Below are 22,883 nucleotides of genomic sequence, written 5' to 3'. Positions count from 1 at the left end.
CATTTATTTATTAATTTATTAACAGTTTTTTATATAGCGCAGCATATTCTGTTGCACTTTACAAAAGGAGACAGTGATACAACAAACAGGGTATTTACAGACAGTCAAAAGGTAGGAGGGCCCTGTTCCCAAGCTTACAATCTATAGGGAAATAGACATTGATATATAAGGATATATACTGTATTCTTTATTGCATCGATTCCACCAGAAGGCAAGGTTCTGTGACTGGTTCTGGAATTTGATAAGCTTGCCTGAAGAGATGAGTTTTCAGGGAACGCTTGTAGGTTTGGAGACTGGAGGAGAGTCTTATTGTGCTTGGGAGAACATTCCACAGATTGGGTGCAGCCCGAAGAAAGTCCTGCAGTCGGGAATGGGAGTGGATCTGTGTAAATTGCAGCTGCCCATGTCCGGGCACTCGAAGCGCCAGTCTGTATATTCCTGGTGAGCAGCGTTAGACTGCAGCATTTTTACCACGTTCCCTAAATGCTGCAGGCGGCATCGATAAAGCTGTTCCTGTGACTGAACGAAATTGCACCTTACATGCCAGTGGTGCAACCTAATGGTTTGTACACACGGTTGATGGCCGTGCTATTCGATCCCGATGTGATCGGATCGGGATCAAAGCGCACGGCAAGCCAGAAGACACACCAGCAATTTTGACTATATAGTACAGATCTGTACTATATAGTCAATGCAACCCTGTCTACTGTATATGCCTTTTATTTGTGCTGTGCGGGAGCACGCATCAGGATCGCAAGGTTAAAAAACCTATGTGATCTGCATGCGATTTTGACTATATAGTCAAAATTGTATATTGTACCGTGTGTACACACCATAAGACTGTGTAAGGCTGTCGGCAAATGCCATTTCCCAGGATCCTTTGTCCCAACGGAGTCTGTGGCTTCATTTCATCTTGGATAATCAATGAGAAGGACAGGTTCTGTGCGTTGCGTTCCTAGGGTTGTTTCTTGTGACTTACGCATCTCACAAATCACTTAAAGGAAATCTATTAGGACTAAAGTGTTTTCCATTAACAAAGACCCATTTTCTAGAAAGTATGATGTGACGGTTTATCCAAAATGATAGTCCTGTGGGCACGTGGGCCGTGTTGTCAGTTTCTGAGCTCCGCTCACTGGCTCTGTTTTCCCAACAGCAAGTAAAACTGGAAGAGTTTGGGCGACCAAAGATAGATGGAGAATTGAAGGTCCGATCGATGGTCAACCAGACCAAGCAAGATAGGTGAGGCCCCCGGTGTTGGTAGCACACAGTTCTCAGATGCTTTTATAATTCTAGTTGTAGCCACGTTACGGTTTGTGCCGATGACTGTTCTTCCCGACTCTCCCCTCGCACAGGTACCTGTTTCTGTTTGACAAGGTGGTCATCGTGTGCAAACGGAAAGGTTACAGCTATGAGCTAAAGGAAATTATCGAGCTGCTTTTTCATAAGATGTCAGATGACCCCATGAACAACAAAGACATCAAGAAGGTAAACACTTCATTACGCTTCACACGTATAAAATAAACTAGAGCTTTTTTGTTGCCGTATGGTTGAAATATAGAACTTGTGATTGCTGTGTACTCTTAACTATCCAAATCAGAATGCATACAGTGGGGGCTAGTTACAGCTCGTTTCCCTTTACTTGCCCTGTAACACATTTCTTATAAGACACCTTGTCAGACATCCTACCGTATTCATCTTGAGCTGTCGCACAATACTTGCAATTGCTGTATTTCCACCATAATGCGAGAACATACATGTTTCCTTGTGTTTAACGTGTACTCTCCTTTTGGTTTCTTTACGCTATCCCTAGTCACACGGCAAAATGGTAAGAAGTCTAAACACGTAACTTATAATACTTAAAATGTGTATAACAAGATCTAATAAGGTGAAGAATGTCAAGCTGTGTCTTGCCCACATTATCTCTTTACTTTATCGCTTTTCAAGGCTTAGGGGGGTATTCAGTGTGGGATCACGACTGTCATAATCCAGGGCCAGCTCGTCTGCAACACGACAGGCGGAATTTAATGTTCCTCCTGTCGAGTGGCAAAAAGTGGGCACGTCGGTGAAAATGCCCACGGATTGTCGAGAAACGGCTGTGAATTTAACCATCCACGGCCGTTTCCGACAAAACAGATCCGACTTGTTTTAACGTTGGATCTGTTTTGTTGTAATCTGCCTTCAATGCTGTTGAAAACGGCAGCATTGAATAAGCGGCAGCCGTATCTACCCTGTTGCAAATAGCGGCCAACATTGAATTCCCCCCTTAGTGCCTCTCTCCCTTCACACTTTTATCACTCTCCAAAGCTTAGTACAGCTCTCTATACTTTATCACTCTCCGAGACTTAGTACATCTGCCTCTCTGTGCGCCGCTCACTCTCCGCGCTCTCTCCCCGCAGTGGTCGTACGGATTCTTCTTGATACACCTGCAGGGCAAGCAGGGATTCCAGTTCTTCTGCAAGACAGATGACATGAAGAGGAAGTGGATGGAGCAGTTTGAAATGGCCATGTAAGGCCACCTGTCCGCTTACAGTATTCCTGATAAATAATGTCTAATCTGTAGCCATCTCCGTCTGAATGCTTCCCTTCATCCATGTGGATATTTGGGTTAAGGGCCTATAACTGGCCTACATGGCCTTTATTGGGCGAAGGAGTTTGTTTCACCGTTTTACCCTTTGCTGATCCCTCCCCAGGCATCTCTGTGATGTCAACGTGATGTCACCGATCTTTCTCTTTAGGCTTAAATATGTAATATCAGGATCGATACATTAGTCTGTTAGGGTCACTATAATATTTACCCTGTAATTGGGTAAAATTCTGTACTCCATGGTTATCTGACGGGCTTCTAGCCGAGCATCATGGTTAATGTAGTCCACCCACAGTCGACATGCAGACTCTATGAATGCGTGTCCCCACCCACATGGGTTACCTGACCCCCCTCCTGCGCCTTTGTCTCTTTAATTAGGTCGAACATAAAGCCGGAAAAGGCCAACGCCAATCACCACAACTTCCAGATGTTTACCTTCGATCGCACCACGAGTTGTAAAGCCTGCAAGATGTTTCTGAGGTGAGTGGGGGACCGGGCTGCGCGGACTGTGCTGTGGCTGTATACCACCCATACATTGGGGATGATTGATGACCTCACCTTGCCCGTCCTCGCCACCCTTACCCCCCACCCATGTATATAAGACTCCAGTGGTGCTGCACCCTCGCTGGTAAACCCGGCTTGTTCTAGGACACTCGCCAAGGCATGATGGAGAGTACTATGGTAAATGGGGATTATCTGCGCACTAAGACAAGTAAAGGCAGACTAGCTGCTGTACCAAAAAACGGATGACCACCCCGTATTGTGGATAATAATAGTGGAAATCAGTACAGCGCTCTGTACCTTGTTTCTGGAACCTCAATTTATGATGACCCTTATTAATCAAATGAGTGACATAGGTTGAACTAGATGGACGCAATTCTTTTTTCAGCCTTACCTACTATGTAACTATGTCAATTGTTGATTGGTTTACATGTTAAGTACAAGTGTGATCCACTGATCTGTTTAAAACCACAGTATTGTGATTGTGCACAGAAAATTAAACAAAGAAATCAATAAATCAAATCAAGCATTAATAAATAATGAAAAAATACGATGTGTGGTATTAAGTAAAAAAAGTCCTTCCCCACTAAGTAAAGGTGCTGTGTAGCTGCAGTGAAAGATAGGGAGGGGAGGGGGAGGGGAGGGGAGGAGCATAGGGACAGACTGCAGCATCCCGCAGTCTGTTATTCTCTGATGATACTAGTTCTTAGCCTTTAGTTGTAGATGGGAGGTGTCCTACTGTGCCTGGTGTAAGTAAGTGCAGGGTAGGAAGGTGTGGGTATGATCAGCGTGAGCCCGGTCTTGCTCCCTGCCATCCCAGTGCTGTTGCGGCGGTGCCTAGGGCTTTGTGCCCAAGTCCCGCTGCAGTCGCACCATCACAGACAGTCTGGTGGTCTTGGCTTGGATATCATGTGGCTTCAGCCCAATCGCTGTCCGCCGCAGGCTCTCCTCACCTACGGACCCTGCTTCACTTACCCACCCTGACCTCCTCTGACACTCTGGGGCAGATTTATTAAGCTCGGTGAAGTGATAAAGTGTCTGGTTTTTATCACCAGCAAATCAGCTCCTAACTGTGAAGTTACAGGCTTGGTTTGAAAAATGACAGGTAGGAGCTGATTGGCCATTTTTAAAAAACAGACAATTTGGGCGGGATTCACTAATAACCCCCGCTGCACATCGCCTGCATTCGCATTGTTAATAATCGCATATGCACTAACATATGCGATTATTCATTAAAAGGCGATGTGCAGCGGGTTCCCCCCTCCCTGCCTGCACCCTTACCCGGCTTTAAGGGCTCCGTTTCCTCCTCCCTGCACTTGGAAGAGGTGCAGGGAGGAGGAGGTCACTGGTCCAGGCAACACAGCAGGAGGCTGCCCAGACACAGGTGAGGGGGGTGTGTCGCGGATCGGCGGGGGGCGAGCGGGGTGCCGTGGGGCGCGAAGGGAAGCCCATAGGCTTCCATGGGGTTACGCCATCTAGAACTGGCGTAACCCCCCGCAGTGAAGCCCCGGCGGTGGGGCTTTGCTGCATATGAAAATGCGGTAAAAACCCCGAAAACATGGTTTTTACGGCATTTTTAGCTTGGTAAATCTCGCCCATTATCACTTCACTGAGCTTAATAAATCTACCCCTCTGTACGGCCCCTGTCTCTCCTTTTCACACTTCGGCTGCAGCATCTTTCTGGTAGTCTCTGCTTCCGGGTCACGTGACCGTGAAGTCATCTGGTCTGGATCCGTTCACTGAAAGCTCAACAGTTTCAGCTAAAGTTACTTGTAAGGATGTTGGTTATTGGGTATGGTGCCCCAACGTGTTTCAGCCATCTCTGGTCCTTTTCAAGGAGGTGCCTTACTGAATAGTTGTGATCATGTATATTTACCTGTGTTAGGGAGCGGTGTTGTGCCCTCATTTAGTTCACCAAAATGTCAGCTTTTTAGGTGTACCGCCAATTTATACCTTTGTGTTTGTTGTCAACAGAGGAACATTTTATCAGGGATATTACTGCACTAAGTGCGGGGTCGGTGTCCACAAGGAGTGCCTTGAGACGATCCATCCGTGCAAGATGGGTGAGTGTCACCAATGCCACTTTGTGTGGATGGAATTCTATCTACCCCTTTCCTCCCATTCCTTTCATCCCTTCCTGTCTTTATCGTCATTGCAATCCAAACACTTTCAGATGTGTCTGCACCTTGAATAATGGGGTCCGGTTCTGCCTCCATGGTCTTAATTCTGATTTATTCCTCTTTCCACCTCCAGGTCCAGCTGATGAAATGGTGAGTTATATATATTTTCTCCTTACTATTCCATTTATCATTCCAATTCAATAACCAGCATCGTGTGTATTTGTGTAAGGCACAGGGTCTCAAACTCGGTCCTCAGGACCCCACGCAGTGCATGTTTTCCAGGTCTCCTCACAGAATCACAAGTGAAATAATTAGCTCCACCTGTGGTTCTTTTAAAATGTGTCAATGAGGAATGAATGCACCTGTGCACCTGCAGGGTGACCTCGACAATGTGACCTGTGTGGGGTCCTGAAGACAGACTTTGAGAACCCCTGATGTAAGGCTTTGTGGCATTTAGGTGCGTGAAGGCCGCACTCAGTGGATTTAGCAGCTACAAATCTCTGTGTCCAATACAATTGCTATCATTGTAGTTTGTAATGTGGATGGTAGAATGCAGCCTGCCTGTGAGAGAGGGCAATCCAGAATGAGGTGGGTAATGTGGAACAGTAGAAACAAAAGCATATAAGAGGTAATGGGGTGGACGAATAAAATAAGAGGAGGAAGGAGGGTCGTGGTGGGAGTAGGGTATGCAGGCATGAAGAGGTGAATATCCGGGAGAATTTGCAGTATTGCAGTTTGGGGAAGAGATTGGTGGGGTGAGGTAAGGAGTTCCATAGGTGAGGAGCACTGTGGAGGAATTGTAGTGATGGGTGCTGGAGGATGGTTGGACTGGGGATGAATACAGTTAGGTCAGAGGAGTAGTAGGGACGCTTTGAGTTGTATGGAAGTTCAGTGTTACTGAGGACCTTGTAGGTGGTGAGGGAGCAGTTTGAACTGAAATCTATTAGAACACTAAATGGATTTATACAGTTTGGCAGTGAATGAGGAGCTTTGAAAGATGAGTCCGGTTGCAGCACTCACAATGGATGTCAGGGGGCATTGTTGGGTGTGGGGAGGGCCACCCCCCAAGTAGGAGGTTATAATAGCAAAGGTGGGAAATAATGGGCAGGTGTTAATAGTGATGTCCTGATTGAGGAATTTTATCAGTTATGGAGGAAGCGAGAAGCAAGAGGGATAAAACCTGCAACGTTTTTCTGTACCATGTTACATGTTAATTCGCTGAGCGTTACAGGACAGTGTAGTCCAGCGTTGAGGATTGATTATGGGTATATCTCTGCTTCGTGTCTTTATAAAGAGCTCCGTCACTATCCTGACTGATTAGTGTTTTTGTTTCATTTTTTTTTAGGATGCACTTATTACGATATCAGGTAAGTCCTGCAGGTCTTCCTCCCATCGAATGCTCGTCTAGATCAGGCTACTGTACAAATTGGGGGTAATCAATAATGATTCACCTGGATGTTGTGTATGAGTCCTAGTTACATGGATCAGAGCCTCAGGACCAATGTTCCCTCTAATTTTACGAAGGCTGTGTGCGGCTAAAGATTTTGGCTGTGCAACTTTGGAATGAAATTTACATTTTGATGCGTCACTTATATATAACTGGAAAATTACGTTCAGCATTTGTGTTAACTTTACTTCAAAATGATATTAAACATTCAAAACACAGCACACAATGTAGTTAATGGGTGAAACACACATTAATTGAGTCCACAATTGCAAAAAGGGACCACTGCTGCTTTGTGCGCTTAGTTGTAATGTCTGTGCGCATGCTCGTCAAGGTGTGTGCGCGCGCACGTGCGCACAGCTTAGAGGGAACACTGCTCAGGACCTCCCCTGCATCCAGGGGGTAACAGCGGCTTGTGGATCCACTGAATACATTTTATTACCCACCTTTAAATTCCAAACCACTAATTATTTTTTGGAACTTGTGTTTGGGGTTGAATTTACACAGCCAGCCCACCACCACCAAAAATGGCTGCACAGATCAACCTCCGGACCAAGTCCAGTGGCCATTGGACCTCAACACGCACTACTTTTACATGGGGGGTTTAGCCTTTTCTGTAGGTTCCTGAAGAGCTCATCATCTTTGGCACCCCCTCAGGTCTATAGATGTCAACTGAGAAGACAGTTGACATCTGTGGACCTGTGTTGTGTATTAGCGCTGATCCACCATCTTAACATTTGACAGGGCCCAAGATGGTCGCTGTTCAGAATTACCACGGAAACCCAGCTCCTCCCGGGAAGCCAGTATTAACATTCCAGACCGGTGAGGTGATCGAGCTGCTGAGAGGTGACCCGGACTCTCCTTGGTGGGAGGTGAGTTTGGATGTGTCCCGAAAGACCATCCACGCATTTTCACCAGGGCGGATGACACAACGCAGTTGTCTTTTTTTCTGTTTACAGGGGCGATTACTACTAACTAGGAAATCTGGCTATTTCCCCAGTACGTCTGTGAAACCCTGTCCTGTGGACAGCCGGGTGAGTGTGATGGAGGTAGGACCTCCACTTGGTCAAGTCCATCTTCCGCCAAGGATATTTCAACCTATTGAGGTTTTATTTGGCATTGATGGGAAAATGTCTAATAGTTGTCTCTGTTACCCAACAGCCGGTGGCCCGTACAGATTACAGCAAATACCCCTGGTACGTACGAGGCAACCTCTCTTCTGTCTCCTTCCAGTTCATGGACTCTACAAGATTTCTCACTCAGTCTGTCCTTCCAGGTTTGCAGGGAACGTAGAGCGTCCACAAGCCGATAACCTCTTAAAATCCCACGTTAGCGGGACGTACCTCATTCGGGAGCGCCCGGCAGAGGCTGAGCGATTTGCCATCAGCATCAAGTAAGCATTATTGCACCACTAATAACGGTTCAGCAACGGATTGTTCATTGTGAGAGAAATGATTACATCATTGCTGTCTCATGAAGATTGGTTTCATTTTAAATAGATTTTTAACGTTCTAAACTATACGGGTGGGTGACATGTCTTTTGGACAATTGGTTTGGTCTGTTTGTGTCTCCCAAACACTGGGGCATGTACTGGACTGTGCCATGCGTGGGCCGCCCCTGAGCGCAAATTGTTTTAATGAAATTACAAAACCAAATTAATTTGTGCTTAATTATAAGAATAATAATTTAGTGGTTTCATAATTTTCAGCTCAGCCATTGGGGGACACTGGGCTTAGTGCCAGTTAATTTAAAGTTGCCTTACCTCATGTTATCAATCTCCTCACCATCTGTACTCTAGTGGCTGCTTGGCGACTTTAGTTAAGTGCTGTCCAGAAGCTTGTTTTTGGCAGCAGATTGCCGCCATTTTTTTTGGTGGTCTTCCCGGCCACTGCCAACATAGGTAAAGTCAGAGACGACACCAGAAAGTAGGCTGTGAGGAGACAAATCACACACATATCAATGGCATGATGGTAAATAGCCCCTTTTGTTATCACAGAAGAACCCGGGAAGTCAGGTAGGTGCTGCCACCCACTAGGTATTATGATGGCTTAGGTGGCTGCCATGTTTCTGCCCTGGGTGGAGTGGTCTCATCCATTTAAGAGCTGCCTGGTGTGGGGAGGTGGTCAAAATAATTGGCTGAAGGCCTTAATTCCGGTAGATTTGCTGTAACTGACATATCTGTGAGGACTCCTTGTATCTTGGGAAAATGGCCACTTTGTGGACTGCAAGGCTTTGGAAGATCTACTTAGCTTGGTGTGCGGTGAAGGGGTTTCCTACATGTTCTTTTTGCCTGGACCCGTTTGCTGCTGTTTCTGTTGGAAAGTCTAGAAATGGGTTTTAAATTCAAATTTTCTCTCAGCAAAAGTGCGACCTGAAGTGCGGACCATCTGTAGCCACCATACATTCCCTGATAGCTTCCTGTGACCTCATCCTGGTGCTAACGGCTTTGCAGCTCCCTCCTTTTACGTAGTTTGTTTCAGAAGAGTAGAAGTTCTCGACCTCGAAGGTTACCTTCCTGTAGGCTATATCCTCATCTGGGAAAAGTCTTCTGTCCTCATCTTGCAGTCTTTAGGACTGTTACTCTTATCTACAAGTCCCATCTGAATCAGACATTGACATCTGACCTTGGCGTTTCTTTGCTTTACTACTGTAGCCACTGGTCAGTGACCATTGGGGAACCAGCCGACGCCAGTCAGGCTGTGTGTCAGCACTGTGTGTTGACGCATACACAGCAGAAAGCAGTATTCAGGTGCCAGTGGTAGTTGGCAGCAAAGCTATCTGTGGAGATAATAAGTGGTTACTGACTGTAAGACACTTTGTGATGCTTGGCATAGGTAGCGAGGACCCATGCAGTAACAGATGCCAACTTTTTGGAGTCAATTGCTGGGTGTATCCTGCCTTGGGGATGCTTCTAGGTGTCCTAATGGTGTTTCCAGTATCCCACAATGGCTGCCTGACAATATGGGATTTATATACTTAAATTAAGGGGCAGATGTATTAAGCCTTAACAAGAGATACATGCAAGGGTGATAAAGAGAGATAAGTGTCCAGCCAATCACATTCTAACTGCCATGTTACAGGCTGTGCTTGAAAAAAGTCAGTAAGGAGCTGATTGGCTGGACGTTTATCTCTCCTTATCACCCTTGCGTTTATCTCTTGTTAAGGCTTAATACATCTGCCCCTTTATCACTTCACCAAGATTCATAAATCTACCACTCAATCCTTTTCCCATAGTCCTTTGGGGGGAAGCACCGTGCACAGCCTGAACATCATTCTAAAATATTATTTTTGCAGATTTAACGAGGAAGTGAAACACATAAAGGTGGTAGAGAAAGACAGCTGGATCCACATCACAGAGGCCAAGAAGTTTGAAAGCTTATTGGTACGTGGACAATGATCTGTAGATTTTGTGATAATGGAGATCATTTTGTGGTAATGGCTGTAGTGGGTACAGGGGTGGATTGTGACACATGGGCACCCTTACCACCTCCCCAATAATTGCCGGAAAGATGGCGCCTGCATAGGAGCGTGCACTGCAGCAAACTTCTTGTGCATGCACCGCGTTCTACATACATGCCGACAGGATAGTGCTGGCAGGCTTGGGTTCCATATGTCGGCATCTCCTGCCCATGTACATATCTATGCGGTATGCCCCTATGCTGCTGCCTACGGTAGACCCTCTGTGAGATATAACAGCGATTCAGGTGTTCACCGTTCACATTTTGCAGGAGCTGGTGGACTATTACCAGACACATTCCCTGAAGGAAAGCTTCAAGCAACTGGACACAACGTTAAAATATCCCTACAAGCTCCGCAGCGGCAGCCGAACTGTTTCTCGATCCCCAGGTAAGAGTGGCGACGCCCGGCTGCCCATCACAGCCCCCCTCCCTCGGTAATACCATTATTGCCCAAGCCTGCGTCTCCGCTCAGTACCGCTTTCTGAAGGAGTCTTTGCAGGTCTGGGCCTCCTATAACTGTAGTTGGGGCCAGATTTTTCCTTCAAAAGCCACATGTATCGTAGCCACCAAAATGAGGCCTGCCTCGAGGACTAATGTCATGTGACCACTAGCAGCCAATAAAATAATGGCATTCATCAGCCCAACTCCAGGCTGATAAAAGCAGTTGTTGGATTGGCCGTAACAGATCACAGCACATTTATAGTATTGTATTAGAATGGAAAGAACTGAGATAGAATATTTGTAGTTAAACTAATTCGCTGGGGCAACTTGTTGTTCTCTAGTCCTTGCAGAACTACAAGCTCCAGCAGTGCATTTTGGGCACTCCAACTTCTTGGAGACACTTCGCAAAAACAACGAACGGAGCAAAGATATTTATGCTTAAGGCGGAATTACTGACCCGCCATTGCCGGCAGCAACTTTGCACCGTCTGTTGTATTTAACTACTTTTTTTTTGCTTTGCTACTAAGTCTGACTTAACTCCCTTTCCTGTTATTTTACAATGCAATTCCCGCTCGCTCTGTGAATTTACGTTGCTTTGAAATGTTTATTTTTTATTCCTTTCTATTCTTCTACCTTTATGTTTTCTCTGAACTCTTTGCAGCTTCCTGTGCTTCCTACAACTTTTCTTTTCTCAGTCCTCAGGGTCTCAACTTTCCTTGTCAGAACCCGCCCACTCCATTCTGGTCAGGTACTGCTCATACCCTCATGCGTTTGTAATACTTGTAGGGAGATGGTGACACCTTGTGGTGGTCTGTGGGCACTGCACCAAGCGTGACACTATGCTAACAGTGCGTTCCACACCTGCACACAGCGCGTGAGCCAATTCTGTGGGCTGAACCACGACTGAGGAGACTGGAGCTAACCAAGACACTGGGAACAGCTGACCCAGTTGGGGCAGTAACTGGTTGCATCCTCATATTGGTTTGGCACATGGAATTGCTGGCTCACACGGTGCAGCTGTTGTGGTCCCTTAGTTTGGAGTTTCTTATGTAGGAATAGGATTTTCAGTATCTCATTGTTAAATGGTTTCTGAGCCTGTGATAGTTTGGCACAAGTTTTACAGAGGTATATAATGGGGAGTACTGGTGCTATTGTTGACTATTCAGAATGTGTTACTTTGTTTAGTAATATACTTTGACATATTTATTTATTTATTAACAGTTTCTTATATAGCGCATACATATTCTGCAGCAGTGTACAGAGAATATTTGAACATTCACATCAGTCCCTGTCCCAGTGGAGCTTACAGTCTATATTCCCTACCACATGTACACGCACACAGTTAATTTTTGTTGAAAGCCAATTAACCTACCTCTATATTTTTGGATTGTGGGAGTAAACCGGAGTACCCGGAGGAAACCCACGCAAGCACGGGGAGAATATACAAACTCAGCACAGTTAGGGCCATGGTGGGAATTGAACCCATGACCTCAGCGCTGTGAGGCAGTAATGCTAACCATTACACCGTCCGTGCTGCCCATGATGCATCGTGGATAGTCACCTGACCTTACCTACACTCCTTGCGGCAATATTCTGCAGAGCATCTGTCGCTTCCTGCACCGGCTTCGCTCCCATTCTCCCCTAAAAACTGCCCCATATATCGGACCAGGAAGTGATGGTTATACCATATGGTCCTGGGCCCTTAAATATAAGAGACCTCTCTTCATACAACTGCACGGGTAATGTTTTTTATGCTGCTGAATATCCTCCTTTATATATCAGTTGCTTTATGTGCTCAGACTTCCAGAAATATGGCAATGTGCAGTGAGCAAAACCCATTGGTTTCTATTTACACAGGCAAAGGTAGGACTGTAATTTTTCCTCAAATAGAGGGTATAAAAGGATCACCAGAGTAATTAAGTGTGGTCTCTTCTACTCCTGCCACTACCCAAGCCTAGTCCCCGTCATCTTCAGCAGAGAGCCTTTTTGTAGCTAGGGACCCATCGTCCATGCCTGGTGGGTGCAGCAGGGTTTCTCTAGGAACAGGTGATGTCGCTGAGTCAGCCATTTTGTCACATTATTGTCCCCTAGTGAACAGATAGGCTGTATGAAATGGCTGCCTGTGCACTGATCGTATCCTAGGTAACCCATTTCCTGCAGATAGGGGCCGTGCTATGTCCATCTCCCGGACTGGATGTTGTAGTGACTGCACCTCCTCCCGTTTCTCTCCTCAGTGTTCACGCCACGACCTGTAGGGACCGCAGTCGCCAGGTACAACTTTGCCGCCAGAGATATGCGCGAGCTGTCGCTGCGGGAAGGAGATGTGGTGAAGATCTACAACCGGATAGGAGGGGATCAGGGATGGTGGAAAGGAGAGACTAACGGCAAGGTAAGAGCCAGGAATAGTCGGCGTCCGTAAGCATTGCTCGTGTTGCTTCGCATCCTAATATCCATCTATATCTATCTTACAGATTGGCTGGTTCCCGTCAACCTATGTGGAAGAGGAGGGGGTTCAGTGACCCCGGTGTCCTCCAGATGACGTCTCTGTGTCCTTCCAGGTGACCTAGACTTTCCTGCAGTGACTCCTTCCAGAATTCCAGCCCCTGGACTTGCCCTGCTGGTCTTCCTTGCTGGCATTACTTGTATATAAGATTTATAATTCTGACCAATGGAAAGGGAAGATGAACTGTACGTGGAATGTTGGCTCTGGGTCTTCTAAAGGGAATTACGTTCATTCCATTTCTGGCGGCTGTTTGTTCCTTCTCGTGTTCCAGTCCTGACTGAGAGACGGCAGCCGGAGGGGGAGGGGATCTCGCAATGAGGCCGCTATTCATGGCCCAGCTGGGGGAGATCCCATCCTGCTTCATCTCTTTGGGGTAGAAGTTCTCACGTTTTGCTACCGGTCTTCCAGGGAACGTACCCCAAGACCCCCCGTTATGTAGACAGTCACTACTCGGAAAACGACTGATCATAAAGTTATTTCCCGTGATAACCAAATAATGGACGGTGTCACCAGGATGGTGTGACGGGACAATTCCTGTAATAAAGAGCTTCTGAGAAACCTGATCGGGGCTGTCCGGGATCGGTGCTACTTATTTTATAACGTCCAGAATCTTTCAGCCATAAAAAGGGGGAGGGGGGGTGGTGCTGTTCCCCGAAATTCATTTGTTGTGGGGAATTAGGTCACGTGGAACCTATAGAAACACTATCTATGATGAAGGTGGTTCCAGAAAGACATCTAGAAACATTATCTCCGTATCTGTGCTGGAAAGGACGGAATAACGCCGTAACTCTCCCGGGCTTTGGTACACCTGTGGCAGCTCACCTCCATGATGTTCTCCACAATAAATGTACATTTTATGTTTTCATAGAATTTACTTATTGAATATCCCCATGGGAGCAAAGTAACAAAAAAAAAAAAATATAAATATATATATATATAGGGGACCAAATACATTAGGATTGCATGCAGGGTAAATACTGTTTGCTTTTGCACGTAGCACATGCTGCACGTTTTTTGGTACTCAGTTTTAGATCTAAATTGCTAAGACACACCCCTCCCGGAGCTGAATAGCGCTGTGCACTGTACCTGTTACAGATGTGCGGAGGCGTACCTAGATATTAGTAGGCCCTAGAGCAAAAGTTTGTAAGGGCCCCCTATTTAGCAAGTGATGGTGATAAATGTATGTAAAACATATTAGTTAGACAGCAAAGATGGGCCCCCTTCAGCTCTGGGCCCCATAGCAGCTGCACTCCTTGCACCCATGGCAGTTACGCCCTTGCAGATGTGTGTTCGAGAAAAACAAATGATACAGGAAAGGTATGGAGTACAGGTGCTAGGATGCTGCAGCAATCATCCTCCCAGATGGGAGGAGCCTGTATAATGAACAAGTGCCCAAGCAGCTGTATAGAGTGGTCCTGTAATTCTCTGTCCCTACATACACCATATTGCACAGGCTTCATGTGTGTTAGGGATGGCGGCTGCTTCCCTTGAGAAGTACCCACTTTAAACTCTTCGGGGTGAATTTACTAAGACGGGAGTTTAATCGAAGATGGGATGTTGCAACCAATAAGATTCTATTATCTTCTAGTTGGTGCTAAAAAAATAAATAAAAAATTGGTTGCTATGGCAACATATCATTTTCAATAGCACTCCCATATTAGTAAATGTACCCCTTCTTCTTTGCTACGTTTGTTCTCCTCTCCTATGGGACTTGGGTCATCATAACAGATTTGCTCCAGGTAGAGGCGAGGTATTGGGGGCTGGGCATGGACAAGTGAACTTTTAGTGTCGCATCACCCACAGTGTCTTACCTGTGTCCCACAATCCTCTTAAATAATAGGCTTCCCTCTCTAACCAGCAGATCCTCCCTTATCCCAGGCAGTGGAAGAAGACACATTGAGCAGTCATTCTAGTAGCCTAAACAGAAAGTCTCTGCACTTTTATTTATAGGGGTAGAATCAACATGTAAATTACGAAATAACACCGTATTATAAGGGGTACATTCCGTTAAAGGTGATATTCCACTGTAACACTAGCAAAGCACATTCTAGCCATCATTATATAAATTGTACAAGATAAAGAACTAGGTTCTAATTGGTTGCTATGGGCAACTACTCTTCTTCTTTAGGGGGTTTGATTCATCTCCCCCTTTATAGCGATTCCGGCAGAGATAGAACTGCGAAGGTTCCGGATGGTATTTTCCATGCACCTGATCCTGGCCCGGTGTCCGGTTACCCCTGCTATGGTCAGGTGCCCCAGAGATGTCTCAGGTTCCGTGCTGGATAACGTTACCCGCTGATCGCCAGGTAAGGAGGGCATTGTGGGTTTCCTGGTGGAAGCGCAGGGACATTATACTACAGAGACAGCTGCGAGGAGGAGGAAGGTCATTGCCAGGTATCATGCAGGTAAGTGGCGGATCTGCTTATTCTCCTTCTCCCATGGCTCACCTTACCACACAGGCAGATTTACTAAGCCTGGAGGGAGATAGAGGAGATGTACTACACCCTGGAGATTATAGCAAACACCGCTGGCATGGCAGTTAGGAGCGGATTGGGTGTTAAGGTGTCCATACACAGTACAATATTCGCATGCGTTTTGAACTAGATCGCGTCGCATTGTGTGCGATGTGATCTGGACCTAGTTCAAAAAGCTTGGGCTGCACAGACTTTGTGCTGTACGATAGGATGCCCGTGGGAGCGCGCATCGCACAGCACTCTGGTGCGGTGTATGGGCACCTGTACTTTATCTCTCTCAAATCTTAGTACATGTCACCCTTTATCTCACTGGAATAAGCTCATTCATGTAGCAATATTGGATGCTTGGTTATTGTGTCAGAACATGCTGGGACTTTTAGTTCTACAGCAGGTGGTACTGCTCTGGTCTTAGGTGGCGTTAACATTGACCTCTGAGCGGTTTGGTGGGGCGCATATGTGGATCACTACATAACGCCACACGACATACTGTAATGGCGACTGACAACATAAAGGGTGAGCGGGGTGGGGGGTGAACTTAAATTTCAGTTCTAGCAAAAGAAAACCTATTATTATTATTATTGTTTATTTATATGGCGCCACAAGGTTTCCGCAGCGAATTATACATAAATGACCAAAAAACAAGTAACGAATGACAGTACAAAACAAGTTAGGACAAATACATGGTAAATATGGATAGTTACATCAGGGGACAGGACACTGAAGCAATAATCAGGGTGGCTGAGATGTATATATTCTAAGAAAGGCACATGAGGAGAGAGGGCCCTGCTCGTTAGAGCTTACATACTAAAGGGGAGGGTTAGACAGACAGGGGTGACACAGAAGGGGGAGAGGTGAGCATAGGCAATTAGGATGAAAGAAGGTTGGATTTTATGTAGGAGGGTGGGAAGATGATCAGTTCAGTCCTAGACATATTAAGTCTAAAAAGCGCTGAATCATCCAAGAGTAGACAGCAGAGAGACAGTTGGAAATGAGTGAGGATAGAGGGAGAGAGATCAGGAAAGGAGAGGTAAAGTCTAGAATTATATGCATAAAAGTGAGCTCACCCAGAGAGGGTGGTATAGAGAGAGAGGGAAGAAGAGGACCAAGAACAGAACCTTGGGAGACTCCTACTAACATTGGAAGTGCAGGACAGGTGGAGGCATTAAAGGGACAGCTGGGCATTTTCAAGACTGATAGTGCAAATACAAGCATTAATGGTTACAGTGAATGTTCTTGCTGATATCAAAAGGTGATGTTATTATGGAAGAATATCCAGATTATGCAGGCAGGAGTTGTATGGTATGAGGATAAAGTGAACTCGCTCAAAGTAGTCCTTTGTTGTGGTTGTTATTTCTCCTTCTGTTTCACTTTGGTGGAACGCTGGTATAATGAAGCTGCCCTTTAAAAAAATATGCCCTTCAAATATTGTGTACACAGCTATACCATGCACACAGCCTAAACCGGCCACAGCCTATGCAATGATCCTTAAATGCTGAGACAATGCATGTGCTCTCCTTAACTGGACTCTACCACCCAAACCCCACCCCCCTACTACAATGAGAGAGAAGTAATAAAATCATTTAGTACAGTCTATAACCTGATAGATGTTGGCTTCTTGCCAGTGTTGCGCTGTAGGTTACATACATGATTTTCCCCTGTATGAATGTGAATTAAGCCCCTAATTAATTATTATAAACTTCTAATGATTGATTGCCCCATGTTTGCACATAGCGTAGCAGAACCCAAATGTTGATTATGGTGATCATTGGGAGGTTCTTATACTGTGGGGGTAATTCTGGTTGATTCATTCAGATGCGTATTTGCATCCTTGCGAGTCAACCTAACCCCGCCTTGTGAATGATGGTACGCTGGTCCACCATTGGCAAGGCGCGTTCCTTCGCACTCGCTGGCAATGGATGTTTTACATAAACATCCATTTGCAGCATGCAGGCGAACACCAACATCAATCGATGGTCAGTGACCATCGAATGATGTGGAACGAGCACGCATATGTAAGGGTGGTCTGAGGCACTCCTACATATCCGTGCACGTTCAGAAGGAAGTGGGCGGGCAGCTGACATCCGGTGATATCAGCTGCCCGCCAACGTGATGGCTCCATTAGCATGAGAACGCCCAGCATTCTCATGGGAACGCCCATAAAACGTTGAGCAGTCACATATGCTAATGGGCCCGCATATATTACCGGGAATTACTGTGCAATGCCCGCCAGACACCCATAGTGTTACAGCAACCCACCCCCATATGTAACAGCCCAGCCGGGGCGTATAACAAGATGAGCATATTGACCGGTTGGGACTCTGTTGAAAAAAGTGTTCACAAGCCAGGCCCAAAATCCCGGGAGTGACCCGGGTTGTAGATGGAAAAGGGGTATAAGGCATACTGTACATTCTATATAGATTTGCACTTTCTCGCTCCTTCAGTGAATACAATAGCTTGGTACTTGTCCAAACTTTCCATAGAATAGTTAGCACACAATGGTGGCACTGACTGCACTACGCAACGTCAGAAAAGGACTACAATGACCGTGTCCGTTTCATAGGACTATATTACCCCTGAAAGTGAAAAACATTCTACACACTCTTTACCATATGCTCACACAGACGAGGTCTCTTTCATCTAGTAAATGTATTGGGATGTTCTCCCTGGGTGTGGCATGCCGTTCCGACAATGGGTATTCCAACAGTCATTATACTGAAATCCCGACTGCCGATATTCCGTCGAGTGTGAGTGCAATGTAGGCCATTGTGGCTCAGTGGCTCACTGCTCTTGCCACAGGTTCTATTCTCTCTCTATGTGTGTCGGGATTCCGATGTTTGAAAGAGGCATCATTGCTGAACTTAATGCAGAGTCATCCTTAATTTAGCGATAGTCCAACTTGGAGGTCCTCCAGATTTTGGCGTCCCAAGGCAACTGCCTTATGGTAGAGATGGGACTGGGGTGGGGTCTATATCCGCTCGTTATGACCACACACAATTCTTTGCTTTCCTGACTGACCGCCTAACCTTGTGCCCTTGCAGGTGACAGTCTGCCGCCTCCGAACCCACCAATGGTGTTTCATCCTCTTCAACATTGTCCTCTTCCACGCCTTGCTGTTCGGTGCTGACTTCATGAAGGAATATTTCCTGCAGGCTGTCCCGTTCTCCTACACAGATGGAAAATTTGTAGAAATAAGAGAGAGAGCGAGGATGCTGGACATGAATGTTCTGAAGGACAACATTTCCAAGTCCTACGTGGTCAGTGGGTCAGAGCTGTGTTCCGGCCGAGAGGTGTTTTTGCTCCTGTCCGTCTTCAGTAGTCCGGATAACAAGAGCAGACGGGAAAGGATCAGGAAGACCTGGGGCAACACAACCACTCAACAGGGCCATGTGGTCATCAGTGTGTTTATGCTGGGCAGGTCGGCCATAGAATCGGTACAATCGGACGTCCTGAACGAGTCACTTGTGCACATGGACATCGTGCAAGGAAGCTTTCTAGATACCTATCCCAACGAAACATTTAAAACGGTCATGATGATGGAATGGGTTGTGACCTTTTGCCCCAACGCCAGATTCATCTTGAAAGCGGACCAGCAGGTCTTTGTCAATGTGGAAAGCCTGGTTGGTTTCCTGCTAAACCTGGAAATGCACACTGATAATATATACACTGGAAGGGTCATCCATCAAAGCCTACCCGACAGGGCCCCCCACAGTCCCAACTTTGTCCCAATGTCATCCTATTCAGAGACATACTACCCAGACTACTGCAGTGGCTCAGCCATGGTCATTTCCCAAGAGGTGGCCAGGAAGATGTACCTGGTCTCAGGCAAGGTCACCCCTTTAGTACCATCTGATATTTTCATCGGCATCTGCGCCCAATGGGCAGGCATTATTCCCATCCACAGCTCCAGGTTTTCTGGAGACAAACACATCCGATACAACCGGTGCTGTTACCAGGTCATCTTCTCGTCTTCCAATGTAGCGGACGAGGAACTGTCTGTGGTCTGGAGAGATCTGAAGGAAGGGGACAGATGCTCCAAGCTGGAAATATATTATGGCATGGTGTCATGCAAAATATGGTCCTATCTTGACCGGATCAAGTACTTTAACACTGGCAACATAAAGGATGGGGCTTTGTCTGTCTAGAGACCGGCTCTGGATGATCGGTCAACAGGTCAACTCCATATGATCGACATGCATTGCGTTGACCGGTACAAATGGTCAAAAGGTTGGCATCGCTTAAGGTCGGCAGGTGCAAATGGTCGACATAACATTGGTCGGAACACAAGTGGTCAACATCATCAATTAGTATTCATGTGGACTATTGTTTGGAATAGCAACATTGCCCCAAAAGTGGTGAGCAAAGTGGTAGACTAAGTGTGGTCACATGGTTTAAAATGGTAAACGGCAGACAAAAACAAAACCCCAAAATTGTCAACCATTTCCACATTGACTGTTAACATTTTTGTACCGTCACCTTTCAGGTGTCTAAAGGCCCCTATACACTGAGCCGATTTGGTGCGATTGTGACGGATCGGGCCGTGACCGGACCAAATCGGCTGTGTGGGACATGCCATCGGGTCCGATGCACGGTCCCGTGCGCATGGGATCCAGACCCTGTGTTCGCACCGTCAGGACATCAGATGTCTCGCAATTGGACCCATCAGTGGCACATCGCAGGTGCTTTTTAGTACTCACGATGTGTCGTGTCCGATCCTAGGTGTGTGCCAGCGGTGAAGCCCCGCTGGCACACACCTATATGCAGCCAGCAGTGGGGTCCGGCCAGCTGGTGGTGGCGGGGGGCGGGCAGCTCGTAGTTGCAAGCAGCAGAGTCTGTCCGAGCAGCGGCGGCAGCTGGGAGCTCCGAGCTTGTAGCATGCGATTTATTGCACGTAAAAATATGGCACATCAAGTGCCAAATCGCATGTGAGCCTGCCGGGGAGCTGCCGGGGGACTCTCAAGGGCAAACTGGTCTGACTTTTCCTTTAGGACAAATCAGCCCAGTGTATGGGGGGGCCCTTAACTTTTACATGTTGACCTATTGACCCTGTCGACCATATGGGCTTAACCCAATTATGAGTGTTCCAATGAGCCACACCCCTAAAGACCCCTTTTTCTTTTTCCATTTCTCGTTGGAACCACAGCTGCTGACAAGTCTTCTGGATGGCCAACCAACGTCTATGAAAGGAGACTAATAGGATGCGGAGTCACTTCAGGACAATCTTTAAGCGGACTGAAAGTATTAAGTGTAGATCTAAGTTTATTTAATTGAAAGAGACCTTTAGACGGAGACATGACTTTTTAAATGCGCTTTTTAGTGGGGCGCAGCGCATGCCCAAGTTTACAGAAAAAAAAAAGTGGAAAAACTCATGTCGACATTTTTCATGTTGACCTCTTGCTTGTGTCGACCATTTTCATATCGACCTAAGGTATGTCAACATTTTTTATCAGTCGACCTATTGCCTGTCGACCTAACAACTGCATCCCAATTTTGTGTGGTCAGACCACGCCCCCTGCGCCATTCACCCTTCATCTGTGATTCCTGGAGCGTGTACCAGTGTACTAGGCATTGTCATTACCTATTCCACGGATGTGTCATGCGTGTGAGTTCTCCATTTTGGCCTCGCTGCTACCAAATATTTTATATTTATGCCGGGTTCCAGTCAGAATGTCAACATACTGTATACAATTGGGGTTGTACCAAAATATAATTTTCGACACTGCGGATGTCAACATGTTATCTGTCGACATTCTTCACACTTGTGTCCTTGTAAGTTGTGTATCTTGCCTATAATATGACATCGCACCAGTCTGGGGATATTGCTGCATTTTTATTCAGTTCTGATACGTTTCCCCTTATTCAATAAAGGACAATTAATATGATTGGTTTACAAAATAATGAAGTCATTACCATAATATATGCATTAGAGGTTACCAATGATGGCTCTAGAGGTGGGGCTGCAGTGCGGGTGAGGATCATAGGATAGACAGCGTTAGGTCGACACCAAAAGGTCGACTGCAGCCCCACCTCTGGAACCTCTGCTAGATGTTACGTGTGAGCATATCATGTTGGTTACAGTATAGATGATAGACAATGTCTAGGTCAAATGCTAATGGTTGACGGTTACTAGGTCAACACTGACAAAGTCGACGCGAGCTTTAGGTCGACAGGAATAAGTTCTTATTTTACTAGTTTAAAAGTCTGTCAAAACGACAGCTTCTGCAATGTACTTTTACTTTGAACTGTGAGAGCTTTTAATTTCACTTTGAGCTGTGACACTTTTGTTATCCACAACCTCTCCACCCCACCCACAGTCCCTACCTGCTCCTTCCTCCTATCTGTCTTAACAGCTCCCTCTCTACATATCCAGCAAGTTTGAGAGACCGGTGTCCCTGCAAAAATAGCTTTCACTTTCTGCTATGTGACCTCTTTTAGCACACAAAGGAGTAATTTGGTCCATGGAGTAGCCTCTAGTGGTCACTGGTAGTACTTCACCTCATAGAGGTGAGGAGTAGATTGCCGTGTGTGTGTGTGTGTGTGTGTTTTATTTATTTTTGTGGTTGGTAGGGGGGAGAGGTAGAGATATGGAGCACAGGTAGATGTTTTCCAGCTACAGTGTAATTGTCTAATGCAGGGGTTCCGTCATTTCTTTGAATCACTGCTCCCTAGAGTATGTTTTTTTTCACCGCTAACCTAAAAAGGTTTTTATTAAAAAAGGGGAAAGAGGGAAAAAAATAAAAGGAAGTAGATTGTTTTTATATCTCATCCTTCGGGTCAGTTATGTGGTGAGGGACAGGATTGGTTTCTGTTTGTCCACAGATGTTGTTATTATTGGAAGCCACAAGCACTGCTTTTGCGTTATAACCATAAATTATTTGGATTGGTCCTGGATCACCTCCCTTGCAAGTCTCCCAAAGCACCCAGGGTGCCCCGGCACAGTTTGAGAACCTCTGGTCTAATCCTTAACTATGTAGTCACTGTGATGTTTCCCTTCTTCCCACTCAGCACAGTATGCAATAAATGTCAAATGCAATTTCACCTTGTGTGAATTCATCCCTAAGCATATCCGTATGTTTTTTGTGTATTAAATGTTATTTTATTGTAAACACTGGCCTGTCTGTAACTTGAAGGCACTACTTATGGTTTTGGGGTGTGCTGTTTCCCTGCCATTATACCCCCACCCCCAGCTGAGAACCACTCTATATCCTGCTATGATGTAGAGGAGCTGTGCCGGTGATAATCTGAATTGTGCCTCAAAAAGTGCAACGGGAGGCACCGGCACCGAGGGAGCTGCAAGGTGGCTGATATAAGAACTGCAATAAGGTTTTCCCTGGGATGTCTTCTCCCCATGGTTGGTCTTC

General features: G+C 46.1%; 2 protein-coding genes across 8 annotated transcripts in view; both read left to right on the top strand.

Moving 5' to 3' along the window:
- VAV2 (vav guanine nucleotide exchange factor 2) overlaps positions 1-13,913 on the top strand; it is a 160,641-nt gene extending 146,728 nt beyond the window's left edge. For 2 of the 7 annotated variants that reach the window (XM_083158574.1, XM_083158575.1), the window contains 17 exons: positions 1,154-1,239; positions 1,353-1,485; positions 1,811-1,825; positions 2,397-2,506; positions 2,963-3,064; positions 5,060-5,148; positions 5,339-5,355; positions 6,551-6,572; positions 7,394-7,521; positions 7,609-7,683; positions 7,811-7,845; positions 7,926-8,042; positions 9,944-10,031; positions 10,378-10,495; positions 11,210-11,296; positions 12,783-12,937; positions 13,020-13,913. In XM_083158574.1, the coding sequence (XP_083014700.1) occupies positions 1,154-1,239; positions 1,353-1,485; positions 1,811-1,825; positions 2,397-2,506; positions 2,963-3,064; positions 5,060-5,148; positions 5,339-5,355; positions 6,551-6,572; positions 7,394-7,521; positions 7,609-7,683; positions 7,811-7,845; positions 7,926-8,042; positions 9,944-10,031; positions 10,378-10,495; positions 11,210-11,296; positions 12,783-12,937; positions 13,020-13,067 (1,425 nt within the window). In that variant the 3' untranslated portion in view covers positions 13,068-13,913. Of the gene's footprint in view, positions 1-1,153; positions 1,240-1,352; positions 1,486-1,810; positions 1,826-2,396; positions 2,507-2,962; positions 3,065-5,059; positions 5,149-5,338; positions 5,356-6,550; positions 6,573-7,393; positions 7,522-7,608; positions 7,684-7,810; positions 7,846-7,925; positions 8,043-9,943; positions 10,032-10,377; positions 10,496-11,209; positions 11,297-12,782; positions 12,938-13,019 lie in introns of those variants that run through there. The other 5 variants (XM_083158576.1, XM_083158577.1, XM_083158578.1 and 2 more) reach the window with 4 other exon arrangements.
- Positions 13,914-17,878: 3,965 nt separating this feature from the next.
- B3GALT9 (beta-1,3-galactosyltransferase 9) lies at positions 17,879-20,195 on the top strand. The gene has a single exon (XM_083160505.1). It carries the CDS (start codon positions 18,654-18,656, stop codon positions 19,665-19,667), a length of 1,014 nt encoding a protein of 337 aa, XP_083016631.1. The 5' UTR covers positions 17,879-18,653; the 3' UTR covers positions 19,668-20,195.
- Positions 20,196-22,883: the final 2,688 nt, after the last annotated feature.

This window comes from Crinia signifera, chromosome 9, assembly GCF_055691185.1.
Source record: "Crinia signifera chromosome 9, ASM5569118v1, whole genome shotgun sequence".
NCBI lineage: Eukaryota > Metazoa > Chordata > Amphibia > Anura > Myobatrachidae > Crinia > Crinia signifera.
Note: the sequence above shows the minus strand (reverse complement) of the source record. Positions and strands in the feature narration are given on the sequence as shown.